The sequence below is a fragment of the Cinclus cinclus genome, chromosome 8, assembly GCF_963662255.1.
Source record: "Cinclus cinclus chromosome 8, bCinCin1.1, whole genome shotgun sequence".
Lineage (NCBI taxonomy): Eukaryota > Metazoa > Chordata > Aves > Passeriformes > Cinclidae > Cinclus > Cinclus cinclus.
In genome coordinates, this window is record NC_085053.1 from 8634888 (window position 1) to 8655404 (window position 20517).

The following is a 20517-nucleotide window of genomic DNA, read 5'->3' on the forward strand; positions in this document are numbered from 1 at the left end:
AAGTGCATCAAAACAAATGGAACAGTCTCCAGGGAGACATGGTGGTATAAGACATAGTGCTCCTGAGGGCAGACTCTCTTCTCAGTTCTGTTGCTCTTCCAAAAAAATCCAATGCAGCAAATTAAAAGAACTCCCTATATACAAAAACATATGTACATACACACATATATGTACACACACACACATACAAATAATATTTATTTAATTATTGTTGCTGTTACACAAAGAAGGCACTTCTGGAAATACAGAGGCTTTGTACTGAATAGATGATGTTCATGACATACTAAGAAATATTAAATTTAGGAATAAAGACAGAAAATATTCTCAAAATCAAATATTTAATAAAATAAAACCTAAGATATGCTTCCCTGTGCCAGTCTCCCAATTCTCTTGGGATAGATGAAAAAGGAGAGGTTATCTCCCTACAGGAGAGAAAACAGGCATGCTCTGCTCTGCCCTTTCACACCAGCCAGGGAAAAGAGAACAGCCAGACAGTTCTCCTGATGGCACTTCTCGTGGTGGAGTCTTCTAAGAGAACACCAGGAAATCATAGTTCAACACTCATTTTTAGTGCATGGCTGTAATATTTCCCCAAATACTTTCCTTTAATCACTGGATGTTTCAGATATTTAGTAAGAATGCATGCACTGGTGCATCTGTTCCCTTATCAGTACAGTTCAGACACAGAATAACCAAAGCTATTTCTTTGCTGAAAATTCATTTAATTCTATAAGGAGCTCACATCCAAAGGTCATCCATATTATTTCAACCTGTTGAGTGTGAGACAGATTCAAAAATTTGAGTAGGTTTAAAGTTCCTACCTGTTCAGCACATGAAAATAAGAACATCTGTTGAAACCTGCAGAAATTCCACATGGAAGCTTTCTCAGGTATCTGTGGTAACTTCAATGAAATTGAAGCATTAAATAACTCAATTAACTCCTAGCTCTTTTATTTGTTCAAGGTTCTCACCAACAAAATTGTTTTCCAAATAAAACTTTTACAAATCTTCAAGATTATTACTGCAAACACAAAGCCTTTTGAAGTGCTATTTAACAAGTAAATTATTGAATCACTATAAACAAAGCTAGCTCCGAGTGTTTTCATACATAAAGCCTGTAACATTCCTGTTTCTGCAAATACAGCTGCCTACCTTTAGAAACTGAGTTTTGGAGGAATGCTGCACTGATATTTAACTGCTCAGCCATCAGCTGGCCCCTGCTGTATTGATCTATAATGTACTTTCACAACAAGTTCGATCTAAACCCAGTGGGGACTCTGTACTGAAAAGTAGACAGCTAATACTCACACCAAACAATCTATGCCCAAACATGATATCTGTCCTTCTAACAACAGTTGCTACAGAATTTTCTTCCCCTTTCATAGCTTGCCACACACAGCAGGAATTTCTTACACTAAGATACATTCACATTTTAAGCAAGCTATTTATACAGACCTCAATGGAACATGAAAACTGAGCTAAACCAGTGTGATCATTTTAAAAGGAATGAAAATCCCTAGATTGGAAGGTGTGTTTGTGTTTTCTAAATCTAGTGATATTTAACTTGAACAAGAAGTAAAAATACTTTTTTATTGCAGAAAACATTGCCTCACTCTAGCATGACTCATACCAACTACTAGTTCTATTGCAACAACTAACATAATTTCATTTTGATATTAAAATTCCTCCTTTTAAAAATCTCTGTCATGACATTCGGAGATAAGGCCAAGGGGTAACTGAGCATGTGCTGTGATTCTTCTCAGGAAGGTACCATTTACAAACACATTTTTCGCAATTTCTCGCAATCTGCCAAAAACCCCAAAAATATTCAGATATGCTGATATTTCTTACAGTCAAATTATACCTAAAACCAACTCCTACTAACACAGTACCTATATTCAATAAAGGACCAATAACAGTCCTTGACACAAATAAAACAGTATGGTTTTCAACATATAAAATGGAATTCTTATGAAAGTCAAATAGTCATAACAGGTATTACACAGGGTGGTTCTGGATTTAAACACCAACTGTGTTCTGCCATTTCATTACTGTGTGCTGCTGTACTTTTTATTCCTAAAATAAAAAGGGGGAAAGGTAAACAAGTCAATGCCCATTTCAAGAGTTACCTGTCATTTTGAAACTCTGTAATAATTTATTATCTGTGCATCCTCAAATAATTCAGGTGCATTCTGAATCTCAATTTTTTTCCGAGATAAATTTTCATTATATTGTATTGTTCTGATTTACTGTACATTGAATACAACATCTGTTGGACAGCTGATGTCACTGCTTGTCAATACTGGCCCAAAGCATCCAGATAACATTTGATTCAAGAGAGGACTGACAGACTGTGCCATGTTCACCATGAAGGTTATCCTGCCCCCCAAACTCCAACTGCTGAGCATTCCAGAGCAAGCCAGCAGCCTTTGCTCTTCATTTCTGATGAGTGATGTTACAACCATCACAATTTGAAATAAAGCTATTCTGTGTTTCTTTTGTTTTAACATCAAGAGCTTCAAGGACATCATCCCCGAAAGAAGATAAATTAATCATGGCAAATATTTTTATATTCAGTATTTTTAAACTCCTCCTTCCTTGTCTTATCTACCATCCCTCTCCGGACATAGATTGCCTTTTTAATAATTCTTTACATCACATATTATTTTATTAACTGCCCATATTGCATATGACTTATAAACATGTACCAGTCTTTGCCTTCATCTGCACATGTGCAGGCAGGAAGAACGTGTAAAGGAAAACAGTTGGGAAAAACACAACATCACACATACCCTGATAACAAAATGACACAAACTTCACAACTGCCATATTTGCGTCTATGTCCCACCTATGCCTTCCATTCTGAAACATGGAACATGCAGCATTATCCAGGAGAAATTCCCAAACGCTGGACTACCCAAAGAAATTAGAAGCAATACAAAGTTCGAGGCCAAGTTGCGAGCACTCAAAGTAAATAATGTCTCAAAATGCATTGCAGTCCTCTATGTGTAGGAGACCATATACAAAACCTCTATAATTCACCATTCCACTGATAACTTTGTCTTCTGGATCATTTTGAGGTCATTTAGCAAATAACACTGAAGCAATTTTTTCAATCATCCTTACAATACCATGTGTGAGGTGGATTCCTTCTGGGTTAAACTAAAGCAGAGTTCCAGCTAGTCTTGACTACAATCTCAACCACAATGAAGGCAGAAATGCACACTGTGTGAATGTCAGGTCCTTAGCACTAGCAGCTGGGCTGCTTTGCTCAGCAGATCCACTCCTATTACACAGTATTTGCTAATGTAAAGTGTAGTACATTAAAAAGTACTCTTAACAGTTATATCAATTTGACAGATTAATTTAGTAATGACTAAATCAGGAAAAACAGCTATTTCTTTTCTTCTACTGGATTAAGTGTTTCATTATAATTTAATATGCACAAAAATTATTATAAACTTTCTCTCTTACATGTCATATTTCCTGTCTCTATTGGAGTAATCAGATTTTCCATATGGTCCTTCAGAGGCCCACGAACTCTCTGCAAGACCCCTGAAGATTCCCATTTTGCCTTTCACCAGTCACTTTTTTCAATAATTGCTAGACGTTTGTCCAAGACATATTGCTCTATCGGGGAGAATCTGTCCTGTACTGCAAACAAACATTTGCACAGAATGAGTGTTCAGTGTGATGAACAGCGTTTGGAGTGGAGAGAAGTGTTGGATGAGTACAGACACTATTAAAGCTGTTCTTTACTCAAAGTGAATATTAATGACAGTTGTTTCATGTTTCAAGTTGAAGTCATACAGGACACACTGTTGCAAGGAAAATAGTTCATTTAGACATGTTTTTCAACTTTAAAGCAATTGATAACTGTCCAAATATATTATTTTATTTTTCATCAGGAGGTTTGTGATCCTCAGAACTGTACCCCAAAAACACCTCATTTCTTCATTTTGAAAATATAAGTTTATAGCAGAAGTATTTCAAATCTATATGGAAAATATTTTCATTTAAGTATTACCTCTACAAATTTTCTACACAAATACTACTTGAGTTCCTGAAAGAATGCAAATTAAGTCCATAGCTGTGGTTTAAATTACATTATTAGATCTGGCACCACAGACTCCAAAAGAAAGGGAAGTATTTTCCTTACAATAGCAGTTATCAGGCTTTAAGGATCTTGAAAAATATTCCTAATACAGCCAAATGTGATTTGATTTTTTTCAGCTTCCCAATTCACAAAGGAAATGGCAAATGCAGAATGAGCTGAATAATCATGTGAAAATCCTCTTAATTTCTACAAATCCAGAGCAAATTAAATTTTCTTTCACAACAAAAATTATTTGAAATATTGAATTAGTTAGGATTATGAGAACACAGCTCAAAATAACAGTTACAAGGACGGTTTATTTATTTTTATATATGCTTTGTCTTTGGACAACTTGATATCAATCCAAGATATGCTAGTATTTGCCAGCAGATTTCTGCCTGCTAAGATATTCTGAAATAAGATGTCTTTTTAGAAAAAAATGATCAGGCCACAATGGTTTCATAAGTATCTTCTCTTATATGCAATAAGTGGAGCCAAAGAAGATAAATCTGCAAAAGAAAATAATGCAGAAAGAAAGACTTCAAAGGTCATTTTGACAAATGTTTGCCAGTTGATGCATAGTGCACTGTTTCCTATACAGTACAAATGTAGAGATCTCAGATATGCCAACAGCTAAACTGAAATAAAATGGGTATCAGTTAAAAGGTGAGCTCTTTTCAAAAGAGATGCTAATCAGGATGCTAAAGAACTTGAACACTCACTTCCACACTTACCAAAACAAAGGACTGACAGAAGCTTACTTCTGGTCAGAACAGAGTTAAGGACATCAAGCAGACTGACATCCTTCTGTTTGCACATATCCCAAGTATCCAAAAGACACTTTCTGACTTAACAGCTCTCACTGCAAGCTGCCATTAGTTGGCATGGACTACTGTCCTCACCTTTAGACTAAGGAGCAAATCAGATTCAGGTGATGGCACTATGGCATAAAGGATAACTAACTGTTTCGTTTAAATTATTTGTTTTATTGAAACAAGCAGTGTGTTGAAATCCAACAATTTCTAAAACAGACGTAGCCCTTTCAATATGGAATGCAAACAGGATTTCCATAACATAAGAGAACTGCTAAACACCAACACAGGAACTAAACCTGTACACAACTCCATGTCTACATGGGTTACCTTCTCTCTCGTAACAGTGGCTCTCCGTGGCAGATGCTGTGCAAAATGCTCCCAGGACAAAAGACTGCTTGGAAGAGAACCACTTAGGGAGAAGGAAGATCCAAGGGCCAAACTGTATCTTGAAGTTCCTTCCAGTAAAGTCCTCATTTGGAATTAACAACAATCCTATCCGTTTCCATCAAGGAATACCATAGCTCCTTAGAGTGTTCTTCTCATCCCCAAACAAATATCCACCCAGCTCCACACACCTACCAGCTTTACCAACTTGATTCCTCAAGTGAGGATGATTTTCTCCTATCAAATCTGAATTTGCCTGAATCCATCAGACAACCACACACCATTTGATTTCGTGAATTCGATTCACCTAATGTCATCTCAGTGCATTTAATCAAGCCTACTACTACCAGTGGTTTGCAAGAAGAATAATCTGGACTGATGTGTGAAATTGATGGCTCAATGTGTGCCACCCTCATTATTTTGAAATTATGAAAGCTCATAAAACATTAATAAACTGAATACCAGCAAAATGTGAAAAATACAAATTCTGAGGTTCTAATGAAGTGAAATGGATTTTCATTCCTCCTGCCTTCCAAGTGTAACCAAGATAAGCGTGTAAGAGGAGAGATGCATGTTTGACTCATATCTGGCTTCTGCTAGGAAAGAAGCTTCCACCCTCCAACACAGCAAAACCTCTAGAAAAATGATGGATTCTGAAAGGCACAGTCCCTTCAGTTCTTCACCACATCAAACCAGATGAGCTGTGTGCGAGCAGCTTCACTAATAAAACCTGATTTCATACTACGCCAAGAATAAAACTGATACATACAAATAAGAAAATAGCTGACTTGGAATGAGCATTTTTCAGTACAACTCACTGTCGAGAGATGGTGGTATCTTCCAATTCCTTAGCACAGAGTAAGATTTAAAACAGACTACTCCAGACCTGGATAAAACATTTCACATTTTCCTTGAAAGAATGAGACCACGCTCTTATAAATTCAGGGGAAAAAAGCAATAGGGAAGCCATCTTACAGGTCTGTATCTCAGTGCATCTCTGTAGGATCCAAAGAGTGCTGCCTGTGCCCGAAGGAAGGCCTTGGCCACTCCGTCGCCCGTGGCTGTCGACTGCTTTTTCAGTTTATTTTTCAAGGCCGAGACCTGCGTGACAAGAGTGGAACAGTTAAATTAACACCTCAGAAATTGGGACAGCGAGGCATGAACTCAATCAGCAGGCAAACCACAGTGTCTATAGGTCAGCCAAAAATTCATCCTCCTCCTTGATAGCTTATCTTTTTAACTGCAAGGAGCACCTGCTGGTCTGTTAATTGAAATGAAGGCAGGGGATGATGGTAGAGTGCTAATGGAGATTGGTTTATGCTCTCTTTTTTTTCCCAAGGCCTCTTGACATAAATAAGCTTAATTATTTTCCAGTAAAATGCACGTGAGTCACTTTATTGCATTTCTTTCCCCAGCATAACATGTATTTGCTTGCTTGCATGTAGACAGTTGGATCTGTTTTATTTTAAGCTATGAAGGCTTATTTTTATGGACTCTTAATGGTCACTTACTATTCAATGCCAAGGAGTATCTCTTATTTTAGGTCAAACTCCTATATTACATCATTTCTCCTGCATCATGGGAGTACTTGCTACCACAGTTAAATAGTTGAGAAAAGTTTTTGTAAATTCAGTGTTACACTGCCTTTAGAATTGTCCTTGAAGATAAAACATGTGAAAGGGAAGAAAACAAAAACTTTAATTAGGAAATGCCTGCCATTTAGAAGAAAAAAAAAAAGCAAAAGAAAAAAAAGACCATTCTGATTATAGTGGTTGACTTTTTTAAGGAGGTTTGTCCTTTTTTCACTTGCAAATAGCAACCACTGATTAGACAATATTAGAGAGAAAGAAAAAAAAAAGAAGGGGGAAATTTTAATTTAAATAACTGTCACTCGGACATACTTTGGAGGGAGATCATATAATTCTGGAATTATTACAAGCATATGTGGAATTATAACCAGATATAGTCTATACTCTCCTAATTTCCATCATGGGGAACACCTGGAAAAAAGACAACTCTACATAGAATACACATTTCTACATCTCCTTGTATTGCAACATACTCAATACAGCATTATTTAAGTCCCTAAATAAAGTAACATTCTGAGTAACTACTGAAATGGAATATTACAAATACAAATTTATCACCAAAACAGCTTTCATTCTTTTGGAAATACAGGCAAGCATGAATATCTTTTTGTTTCTTTATGCAAGCAGTCCTGACTGCTCTTGTAGATGATGATTGTAATTGAAGTGTCAACCTAATTAACAACTAAACTTTGAATAATGCTAATGAGAACTGAACATGGCATCAGAGAAAAGACCAGCTCTACAGGTGATAAACCTTCACAGTAGTGACATTTTCCAGTGTAAAGTCACAGTTACTGTGATCTGATCAAAGAGAGAGACCCCCATTGGGTCCAATTATAACCATAGTTTGGAAAAAAAACTATTGAGTTATGATGTTCATAATCTATGCAGAAAGGCCTTTACAGTATAGGTCTTTTCCCCATAGCTGTGATCTTTTCAATTTATATCCAAGCTCCACAGATCTAGATAAAAGTTCAGAGCCTGATTCATTTAGCCCATGGAAAGCACACACCAAGGCTCATTTACGTTCTTGCCTTACACCTCAAAAGGAAAAAAAGAAGTACAAGTCCAAGTACAAAATCCAGTGAAGAAGTTCAAGGTTGGAAAAAAAAATAAATGCATGTCTTGGTTTTGTGGTTGAATTTTTTTCTTTTGTTCTGTATCATATGATTATTTCGTATTTGTAAAAAATATTATTTCATTGTGGGCAAAATAAATGCATGCAAGGAAGATCTGCCCATAAAATAAAAGCAGAAACATGAAGTCAACAAGAACTGTCAACGTTAAAGTTTTGTCTCTGTCAAGACCGGCAAAGCATCTTCTAAAAGTAAGGGAGGGAAAAGGTAGAAAAGTCTCTACTTTTTTAAAATCTGCATTCTTCTAAATTATACCTCATGATTTTGGGAAAACTATGGCAGATGATAGGATAGGTTAAGAGAAGAGAGGGGAATAAAGATAATGCAGAGCAGAGGGATTACATGACCAAATGGGGAACAAAAACAAAAAAGGTACTTTTTCATTTTCTCAGTTCTGGCAGGCCCTAAGCACCCTAGTGTAAATCTGATTAACAGCATGCATTAGGCAAAAAATGTGTTAAAAAGAACGATAGAAAACAACCAATGTCCTGCTCTGCTGCCACAGTGGTGCGTTATTAGCTCAGCAATGTTAAGAACCTCCATTGGGCTGGCACTCTGGAGGCAGGTGCTCCGGACAGATACACATTTTGTGTGCTGTCCTGGAGGGAGTTGGAGCCTCAGAAAGGCAATGCTGGAATTCAAAGAAAGCTCCTCCAACTCCTGCTTCTCTCAGGAGGGCAGTGCTTAATGGCAAGAAGAGCTCCATCAGATTATTCTGCAGAAGAACCAGGAGCATGGTGCTCTAAAGAAGCCTGCAGAGATCATGTGAGCCACAGGCCTGATGTGCCTGATGTCCCAAGCAGGACCCTGGCTGCAGCACACCTGGAGCACACCTGCAGCACACCTTCCTCCAAGCCAAGGCCAGTGAACACACAAGCAGAGGAGAGGGCTTACTCAGGACCCAGCCCAGCCACAGTTGGATCCTCCCAGCTCCACGAGTGACGGAAAGGCAGAGTGACAGAGTGATAATGCAGTTATTACAGGGTGCACTGAACTCCTTGGAAGGACCTGGTACACAGCAGGATTGTGATTGCTTAGATCCATGCACATCAAACCAAGGAAATGTGAGACCCCTTTGGGTGACATCATTAATAGCACTTAAAATTATTTTAAAATTACACGATTCTGACACCGAGCCAAAACATTAGTAAACAGCATCTGTATCAAAATCTTTTCCTCATATATATATATATATATATATATTAATCCATCCACGTATGATTAAGAATGCCAAACATATTTTTCTTTGTATCTCTTTTGCAGAAATAGCCTTTTACAAAGTTTAAAAATAAAGAACTGCAAGCATCAAACTGCAGGGGTTAGAATGCAGTTAAAATTTACTTCTGAAAGACACCAGTGATCTGCTGCAGAAATGGTATTATTAATTTACACTAGAAGCAAACTGTTTTTATCTTCTCCTAGCAACAGCTTCTCATAGGAAGGTGACTTCATTGGACTGCTAAACACTGCCAGTGAAGAGCAATCAGAAATTCAAGAAAGTTTAAATCAATACAATACTTTTTCAAAGATACAGATGAGACTGATATGCAATGAAGTGTATCTAAAACATAAAAACATACCGTGTTGGGCATTGAAGCAAAAAGTATAATTTATTTAAATGGTTACCATACAGCCTTTCTAGGACTCCTAAAATCTAAATATCTGATAGAAAACATGACTAATATCTCCTCAATAGCCACGTCAACAGAAGAATCGCATAAAATTAAAAGAACAATTTAATAAGATCACATAGCTAATAATCAAAGACTTTGTTCCTGCAAAAACTCAAAAGCACACAAAACTTTAAGCACATAGAGAAGAATCATGTTTGTATATGTTTGTTGTCTGAGGAATATAGAACCACACACTGGAGTTACAAATTACTATTAGATCTCTGAAAAAAATATATCCAGTTATTTCTCTGGTATTAGCAACACTTATGTTTTAAAGTACTTTTTGCTGCTCTCTGTCAGATGATACCATTATAAAAGTAAGTAGAAGCCCACTCTCAAAAACAAGAAAGTAAGAGAAGATCACAGAGAAAAGGAACACAATCAAAACCTCAAAACAAACAAGTCTGACATTTTAATCACTATTTCTAGTAAAGGGCTTCTATGTATTTCATTATTATCTACATGCAGAGTATTTAGGCATCTCAGGGAGACCTCTAGAATTTCATCACAATTTCATCATTTTGACAAAAACAACTACTTAAATGCAAATGTTTGCAAAACTAGTTGAACTTTTCAATCTCATACTCTAGCTTCTAAAACTATATCAATCTTCAACAGAATCTCAGCTCAAAGAACTCGTTCACAATAAACAGCTGCCTCATGACACTGCAAACACTGCTGACTGCTCTGAGTTTCTAAAATATATTAGTCATATTTTTGGCAATTTTCTGAGGGAAAAAAGCCATCATAAATTATGCTATTTGTATTTTGCAAAAAAGTATTTTTAATTGCAATGCTATACACTGACCTTAATTTCTTTATAATACCATTAATCATCATATTTTAAGAAATAATTTGCACTCCCAGTAATCACTGCATAAAGTAAGCAATTTTCTACATGAATTACAGCCTACTTCTCAAATGTTACTTTTAGAACAGTAGTGTTCATATGCCAAATTTATGGTGTTAAAATCCTCTGACTTTAGGAATCTGAAAACTAAAGCTCTAAAGCACAGTTTAGATTCTGTACTGCATCACAGTGTGTAGGTACCAGGCAGTACAAACACTACACATCTTTCAATAGCTCTGTAGCTTTTGCAACTGGCAATATTTAACAACCACAGAAGAAGCTAAAAGACTGCGAAGTCTGCTGTTTTCTGAAGATCATATTTATAAAAGTTCTGCTCAGCCTATGATTTCAAGTCATTAAGACTTGGTTGCTAAAAGTGATGCTGTCAATTCTGCAAGCTGTTTGGGAAAGTGTTCACATCTGAGCAAAGGAGAAGCCTTTATGTCAGAGTTAAGTGCAATTTAGGTATTGCAGGGTCAGGCCCAAAATTTATAAATTTCAGTCTATGGTCATGAATGTTCTTATATTATTAAAAAGCAGTGATCTCAGTATTATTCTATTAGGAAATTTACTCCCAGAGAAGTAGCTCCTTACTTTATTTTTTTTTCTAATTAAAAAATAATATACAAATTTACAGTGAAATGATGAAATTTAAAAACAAGCTTTCTTGTCAGAAAAGCAAAAAGAGAGGGGCTTTCCCCCTTTCAGGAAAACAAAGGATTCCTGAAAGTCCTGCCCTGATTTATTCTTCCAATTTTAAATACCTTTGGAGTAGCGGAACTGCTACTGGCATGGTAGTATTTCTAACAGTCAATAAATCTAAAATATTATGTGTGAATATTGGAATGAAGCCATTAAGAAGATTACAGCATGCAACACAGCAGAGGGTCCTCATGAAAAAAGGACTGGTAATTCAGGACAACTGTGACCACTGACCTTTGAACAGTCAAGACCACTGGTCAGTCTGACAGAATAATAGAGTTCACATGCATGGAAAGTCATCTAGCCTGTAACTATAATTTAAATGCTTAACTGAATGATTTAAAAAATGCCTTTAAATCTCAGTTAATTTATTATACAGTTTATTAGACAATGCCATAGAATAATGTTCCTTTCATTCTTAAATTTATCACGAAAAAATTCATTATCGGAGCATATATCCATGGGTAAACCATTAAATACCTATGCTGTGAAGACATCATCAGGCTTATTGATCAAGAAAATAATTACTTTGTTCCCTCTGGACACAAGAAACAGTTTTAGAAATTTGGAAAATGCTGCATTTCTTTTGTTAGGCTGCTAGCCTGGAATCAATTTTTGAAAGGGACAGTAAGACTACAACTTCTTTTATATTTTCAGTTTTTCATTCTATGCCTTTCAGAAGTACTCAGTGTATTTTTCATCAGAAGTTTTAATAGTTTTGTATGTATGCTTATCAAGTTTCTCTATTTAAGTTAAAATGCTTCACACATGTATCTTCAACATTCCCTTTAATGTTTTAACTCTACACTCCTGTGTTTTATACTTTTCTCCAGGATGTGAGCAGCTGCACTGCCCCTCATGAATGCAAAAGGAAGACAAGCATTTCGTCACCTTTTGAACCAAACACAGCCCTGGGCCTTTTGTGCTTTTTGTTCCCAGGTTTTCCAACTATAATTGTATGTGCAGTTCACCAAAATGTTTAATTAAAGTGCCTTACAGATTGAAGTGAACTAAGAGATGGGATTATTCAAATTAAAAGCTCCAGTATAAAATTCTCAATTTCTGCAAGTATATTTTGTATAGAACACTGTTCTTTGCTGTTTTATATTTTTATATTAGCTATGGAAAAAATATTATAAATCTAGTCTGTAGTCTGTATACTTGGATTATCTACATTAAGATTTGCAGTAATAACATGCATATATTCTGGGAGAAAATGCACTTCCGGAAGTAGGAAGATCTTTATCCCTATTTTCTTCATGCTAGCCTGCTGATTTAGAGGTCTTTTTGATATGCACCTGTAAAACACATGACAAGTGCCTCTTATTGCACAAGGATCCATTTTGGCTGTTCGAAGGACCTCCAGCTGTAACTCCAGGATCTCATGGAATATGATGACTAATTCTCAGTTCCACAACCAGCTATTATCTGGCATACAGATCTTCATGGCATTAGAACATCAACCCAATTCACTCAATAGAAGTCCAGTTAAAGCTACTAACACACCAGGAAATTGCTTTTTTTACTTAATGTGTTGTACTCTCAAATGATAGAGTACAGTCAAAGTTACAGTATAGATGTTTGTGCATATATACATTTGCATACATACATATCCATGCATATGTAAAACACAAAACATCACCAAATATACCAATGTAATAATAAGTACACTAATGCAAATCAGAGAACATCACGGTAATTTTTATAGTCTTTTACATTTCTGAACTATAGTTGATACTGAATCCAAAGACTAACCAGATGATCTATAAAAATTTTTAGACTTATTTTTAGATCTTGAAAATCAAAGGACAGTGTCACAAATATTATCATCAAGAGTTTGACTTCTATTGTACTAAATATATACAAATTACCAACAATAACAAAAGACACAGTATGCCTTTACAGGATCTTACTTTGATTATGACAGGAGTTTTTTTATGAATTACAATTTCAGAAAATGTAACTCTGATTCCATATTTTGATATAAAATTCTTTATCTTGACAACCATTTGTGATAGCTCGTGTATCTTTAATTGAATAACGAAAACAGCGGTTTCACAATTATATTCTTTTAGAGCTCTATTGGGAAAAACAAGATAAGTGAATTTTGTGACTATTTAAAATGATATACAGAGTATGTTCCCCTATAGGCAATAAAAAAAAAAGAAAAAAAATGGGGGGGAGCACCCTCTGCAAGATCAAAGTCCAGAAAGAACTGGCACTTAATTTATCATCCTTTACAGACAAAAGACAGCTTTCGTCATTTCAAAAGGATCAGATGTCTTTTATGACAAACTGGGTTTGCAGTTTAATTTACAAATAGAATTCTAAGTAAGCAGTCTTTGCTCTGCCAAAGCGAATGACAAACAGTATAGGTTTTCATTCACACAGCCCTCAGCAGGATAGAAGACATTAAAATAAAACTGAAATAATTTAGAGAAAACAAATAAATGTTTCACAAAGTTGAAGAAGATCAAAGCCTGAATTTTCTGACCCCAACTGTACAAGCATTTCTTATTATATTGACCAGTGCCATCAGATCATTAATTAAAAGGAAAGCGCTGGCAGGTGGCAGGGAAGCAGAAGCCGATAATTGGCCCCCTTCTTCTTTTTGCCTTCAAAAACTCTCTCGTTCTTTTGCAAGACATGCCACTAGGCAGACAGAAATGCCTACTTTGTAATATAATGATTAAGATGAGATGAAGAGACTCTTGCGTTTAAAGCAGCTCTGCCTAATGAATGCAGCTAGCTTTGTAATTATGATCCTACTTTTACAATAAGGAGTATGATGTTCCATTCAGCGTCTCCTCAGCTGTCAAAAAGGTAAAAATCTCAAATATAGGGGTCTGCACTAGGTGCTATTCACCCCCTTATTCCTTTTATAGCAGTTAGCAAAACGAGGGAAAAATAACTATGAGTAATTCAAGCACCTATATAAGAAAGAAAGAATGAAATGTCTAAGACTTACCACTTCACCAGGTAGGTTGTTCAGGTCATTAAAAGGGGTTTCTAGAGTGTTTGTGTCAACATTTAGTAAAACCACATCCTCCAGTGATCTATTTTTCACTCTCTGTTAAGAAGAAAAAAAAATACTGGAAAAATTTACTATGGCATCCTCCTGAAGTACATTTTTATTATAATGTGCTAAATTAGAAATGATGATTTAATACCAAGGACAGTAATGGAAAAAAAACAGTTGGAGCGCTAAATGTAGCATTTGTGAATTAGATACAGCATTAGAGTAGTTTTTAAAATTACTTCTTATTCTTCAAACACTAAGATTATATTAATTATCTCCGAAAGGAATTCCTGAAAACCAAGATTTACACAGAACACAGTTGAATATATTGGATAAATATACATTGGAACTACACACCTTGTAACAACATATCATTCTCTCATATCTGTGAAAATCAGATAGGATGTTAATCATATAATCAGATGAAAACCAGGAAAAAGTACAATTATTTGCAGATTTATGTAAGTACCAAGCATGTGATGCCTACTATTACCACAGAAGAATGGATAAAATGCTTTTTCATCAGTATACCTGGCTAGCAGCTAAGAATGAAACCATTTGTTCCTTTCAGGAAAAGGGGATAGAACTCTTTTCTATATGGTCCTACAATAATATATAATAATGCAGTGCAGGAAATAATTCCTGAATGAACTGACTTCTTTATTTCAGGGCAAATCTTTCAGTTCCATTATTTCCTTACTGAATAAGAAAAAGCATCCTAATCAAGATATTATGAATGATGCATGCAGGTCTTATGAACCTGATTTGGGAGCACAGAAGGCTGTGCCTGGAGTTGAGAAGTGTAGATGATATAGAAGGCCTGTTTTTGGAAAAAAAAAAGTGCTGGTGGCTCGGGGAAGAACCCACCCCATGAGCTTAGCAGATGTGAATTGATCCTTAGAAACTGCTTTAGCAGAAGTGTAAATCAAATAATGTTCCCAAATCAATTATCTACTCTGCATGATAATCAGATGGCACATGTAGGCTTCACAGCATAATCAAATGGTTATGGAGAAAGGCAAAACTATTTCATACCCTGCTATTATGCATCAGTCAGGTGAGTCCTATTGTGTTGCTTTATGTTCAAACCTGTAAAAGCCACCTCTTGTTTTTTGCCAAAAAAGCACGCTAATTTCTAAATTAACAGAAATGTTATGGGATGGAGGTTAGATTCAAGTTTTCAGAGGAAGAGGAACATAATTTATCTGGGAAATCACAATAATGCTGAAATCTCAGTGATGGTGACTCCAAAATAAATTTTACCCGTTCCTGAAAAATAAGTTTTTCCTCATTATTGGGAAAATCTGTTGCATAAGTACTAAAAGGCAAGAAAATAACTACCACTGAGCTATTAATTAGACAGAGAAACAAATCATGAAGTAGAGCTACATGTCTTCATAAAACACTTCAAAAATAAGATTTCAAAGAGAGACTTTTTTACTTAGTAAAGCATATGAAGCTTAAATTTTGTAATTCTGCATGCTAAAATATAGGGATTTTTTCTGAAGCATTTCCATTAAATTTTTTTATGGCACACACACTTCATCCTTCTCAGGACACTGAAGTGTACAGTAAACTTACCTCTATCAAGCTTAAGTGGACACCAATTAGATAAGGCATCGGTGCACTGAAGGAAAAAAGTGGAAAACATCAAGTATTAAGTACAACACTAACGGAATATTTTAAATCTTGGTATATAAAGCCCTAGTAGAAAGTCACTGTTTAAGACAGTATTAAATGAACACAGTTGCTACATGAATGTTTACTACACAAGGAAAATTTTGTTTTACTCCGCAGTAAAGATGATCACATATAAAATAAAGGATGCTGCTGCAAACTGTGAGGCAAGGAGGCTCCACAGCTTTTCATCCAGACCTAGCCAATAACTGACCACAATGAGCTAACCCAGCAGATGTTCCCAAAGTGGTCTGGTGTTAAAACACCAACTGGAGGACATGGTCCCCGTTACCGTCACCACAGTGCAACACGAACAGCACTGTCACCAGTTTTGGTTCTGAAACCTTTCCTTGGCAAGCCTTTGGAAGCTGTATAATGTCCTATTTAACTCAAGGTAATAAACTTCTCTTTTCCAATTTCCACAAGACAAGGAACTATTTTCTCCAAACAGAACAAATTTCCACACAAAGCCACTGCAGTATGCAAGCAAGAAACTGAATTAGGCTAATTTATCATGGTTTCCTACAATCTCCTGTTCTGGCAACATCTGACCAAGAATATACTCGGTGTCCAGGAAAAAGCCTTCAACCACCACCATGAGATTTCTGGGTACTGTGAGATTACTGACAATGTTCTCTCCAGAGAAGTGAGCAATTGACAGGCTAGTTCAGGCAACTCAATGGGAAATGAATCACTAATAGACAACAGAAAAAAAAAAAACCTAAATAAAAATAATCTCTGAAAAATAACAGAAGGCAAGATGACATACAAAGGTACACAGCTCACACACAGTAATTTCTCTCATGGCAATAATTTGATCACAGATCTGAGCCAGTGGCACTGACTGATTGGTGATTGACTTCCCAAGGATGGGACAAGGTTTCATTGCAACAGTTCACGTGGTCTCATCCATTTGGTCCCACCTCTGGGACTAGAAAAAGCAATTCTCACCTGCCTATGACTACAGCCCATTTTAGCAAAATCTGTACATCCTATGGATTAGCCAATTGCTCTCATTAACAATGTCCCACAGGAAAGGATCAATGCAAAAAAAAAATACAAACAAAAAACAACAAACAAAACCAAAAACCCAGCCTGACTGAGGCCCAAACAAGATTTCACGGTGTCTATGAAAGATATAGGTTTGCTGAAATTGTAAACTGCCATGGCTTAAGGTTTCTAGGCAATGGGGCTTCCAAAAAGGAAAAGAGGCCTCTATTTTTCCATGCATCTTTTTCTTAGCTCAATAGTGACAAATTTTAGCACTTCCTGATGACTTAATCTAGGGTAATACTTATGTCTTTGTAGTTCACAAATTACATGGACCTGTAAACGAGTGTCACTCCAGAGCAGACACCAATATATATTCAGAGAGGATTTAAACAGCTTTAAACCACTCTATAATTTTAAGAATGCTTTGTACTATGTAACATATTTAACCAAGGCTGACATGTAACTGAGAGTTCTGTGGCAGAATGTGCTGCAAAACAGATCCTCATATCCTCATATCAGGATATCTCAGTGTTACAAATAACAGGAACAGGCAAAACTATAGTGAAACCAAGTGCTGTGTCATGTATGGATTTTATGCACACTTGTTTACTCCTACATCAATTGTATGAGATACAATCATACAGCAGCCTGTGCTGACTTAAGATAGCTGATGATGATTTGCTCCATTAATAAATCTGTCATTAAAAGGGGAAGCATGTAGATCTTTTCTCTACAGAACAAAGCAACATTGGAATTCTGAAGTTAACAGAATAAAGGTACAAAGCACATCTTGAAAACGGATGAAATAAAAACTGCAGGTATGGAAAGTCAATTTAATTGTTTTCAGCATTAACTGAATTTTATTACTGCTGGATTCTGAAGTCTTAACAGCAGAGGTTGGTAATATGTACATAAAAACGTGCATGGCTTACTATGATACTACTGGGAGCTGCTACGGAGTTTTACTCTTGCTTATGCATGTTATCACCAAAAATATCAATCTGTGGTATCACTGCCCAAAATAATTACTATGTTATGAAAACATCCAAGTTAATTGGAAAATAATTGTCCCATTCTAACAAAAGCAGGCGTATGTGCATCCTAATTCAGAAGAGACCAAATCTCATACCTATTGCAGTTGTAACTTGAATTTTCTGATTACATTATATTCTCAACAGACCACGAGTAGAACAGATGCTTTGTAATCCACAGACAAAACTGGCATATATTCAAATATCGGTGATTTAGTTTGCCAAGATATTACACAGAAATTTCATTGAATTAGATTTCTCCTTTACAAAAATTCATTTTATTCATATATAATTACTGCATTGATGTTCAAACTTATTTTTTATAAGAGTTTTCTTGAAAGCAAGTCACCCATTCCACTGAGTATAATATTCTCCTTTCACTTAAATGTAGAAGAGAAATCAATTTTTTATAACATTAAAAAACATTATAAAACTCATTTGTTTATTAACTGTGTGGTAGTTTTTTTTTTTTTTTCTGCTGCATCTACTGTAAGTACTACTTTCTCAGCCTATATCTTTTAGAAAAAGGTATTTATTATGTCTTCTTTTTTGGATGGTAACTCCAGTTCTCACACAGGAGCTCCCATAATGGCATTCAAGGCCAAGATAAGGTGTGTGGGGTTAAAATCCTCCTGAAGTTGATAAACAGAACCTCTGTTCACAGCCTGGAGCTTGGCACTCACAGCCTGGCCAGTGCTGAGGATGTTGCAGTCCACACTGACCCTCTAGGTTTGGGATACTCCAGCATCATCTGTTATATTAGGTCTAAATCCAGCCTATAAATCAAGCAGCAGGAGAAAAATTAACAGATTTTTTTTTTTTATTAAAAAGGCAAGTGGAAAAACAGAAATAATTTTAATATAGCCTTGTTTTGCTCAAAGATACATTTTTCTTTTTTCATGCTTACAAAATGTACCAGCTAGGCATTTTACGTAATTTATCAAAGTCTAACTCCCACAGATTGCATCCTTGATCTTTATGATATTATTAAGATTCTTAGTCCAACTAAGAAAAAAAACGTGGGTTTCTCACAAAATATGCTATATTATTGATGTGCAAAAAGAAGGTACAGAATCAGGCCTATCTTTAAATTAATAGATTTAAATGTGTTTTATCTTTGTTTGTAAAAAGCCTTACTACCACAGAATGAACAAATTATCCAACTGATATTCCCTTCATCATGTACTTGAATACCATTTCAGAACAACACTAAGAAAATGAGAGTTCATGGGAGACAGCCCAACAAGTCCAAGTGAAACAGTGACAATGAAATTTCCAGGTATGAAATGCATGTTGAGCTAAAAGAAAAAGTGGCACTATTATAAAAAGAACTTTGCATCAAAATGGCATTAAAATAGAAGTATACAAAATAACTTTGTAATTATTTTATTATTTTTAAATTGGCACGATCCTGTTAGACTGCAAACTAAGTCAGGCCTACTATAAACTTTGACCTTATGAATTCATCAAGGTTTTTTAACTTGATATATTATATACCTATGATGAGAACATTTATTTACTGTTAATACAGCAGAACATGAAGAAACTTAAGTAATTTATGTGTTTTTATTACACTTTTCCAACCCGTCTCACAAAAGAACCATTCAGATGATCAGAAAGAGAAATGTAAATGCACAAAAATCTGAGTCAAACTGAATTACAGTTACTGTGATAAATTCATCATTTATGCATTTCTTTTCATGAGCTTTGTTTGCCTTTGAACATCTCTAAAACAGGGGAACCTTTTTCTCCCCTCTATTGTACTACTGTGAAAAAGAAAATGGGATATAAATGAATTTTACAAGTTTAAGAAACTCCATGCTTCTTTTTAATGAGTAAAAAAAATTCTCAGGTCACACCACGGTGACCTAGAAATCCCAACTATTATAATCATTGCATGGAGCTGTGTATAGTATCTAACACTGTTATTTCTGGAACATTATCTGGGCTTAGAAGGGGAAATAAAAAACTCATATTCAGGATGCACTCTACAGGGTACAGCTTGAATAAAGGTGTTGATCTGCCTTCTGAGAACAGCATTTATGGATGACCTGAAAAATTACAAAGGTTCTGGCCATAAGCTCAAGCAATACAAAAACTAAAAAACCCCCAAGTTCTACCCCATCTTGATTTATTTTATCAAAGGCAGGAGGAAAGACAATTAGGATAGAGTTTCTTCAAAAGAAAACTATCATTAAAGAAGAAAGCTATACTTGTAAGTAAAGGGAGGAGTTGGATAAGAGCATTTGTTTACTTTTTAAAAACAACAAATAATATACACATGAATGGTAAGAACTAACCCAGAAAAAATATATACCATGGACAAATACTGTGAACTTCAGGGAAAACTATCAAAGATACTTAAGGAAACATAGTGAGAATTTGTTTGAAAACAGAAGTTCAGTAGAATGGATGGAGTTCAGTAGAACAGTAATACATTCATAGATCTAAGGGGGAAAAAACCCAAACCAAAACCAACAATACAAAGCCCAGCAAACATATAAGCATATTTTATTTCTATGAAGAAAACATAGACTTAGCTTGGTAAGTAT

At 35.6% G+C, this 20517-nt stretch overlaps 1 protein-coding gene across 1 annotated transcript in view; it reads right to left on the reverse strand.

Annotated features, from left to right (window-relative positions):
- Positions 1 to 20517, reverse strand: part of DENND1B (DENN domain containing 1B) — a 144365-nt gene that overhangs the window by 28856 nt on the left and 94992 nt on the right. The window contains exons 12-14 of the mRNA XM_062497729.1: positions 15846 to 15891; positions 14214 to 14315; positions 6271 to 6396 (exon numbers count right to left, since the gene is read on the reverse strand). Coding sequence (XP_062353713.1) covers positions 6271 to 6396; positions 14214 to 14315; positions 15846 to 15891 — 274 coding nt within the window. The remainder of the gene's footprint in view (positions 1 to 6270; positions 6397 to 14213; positions 14316 to 15845; positions 15892 to 20517) is intronic.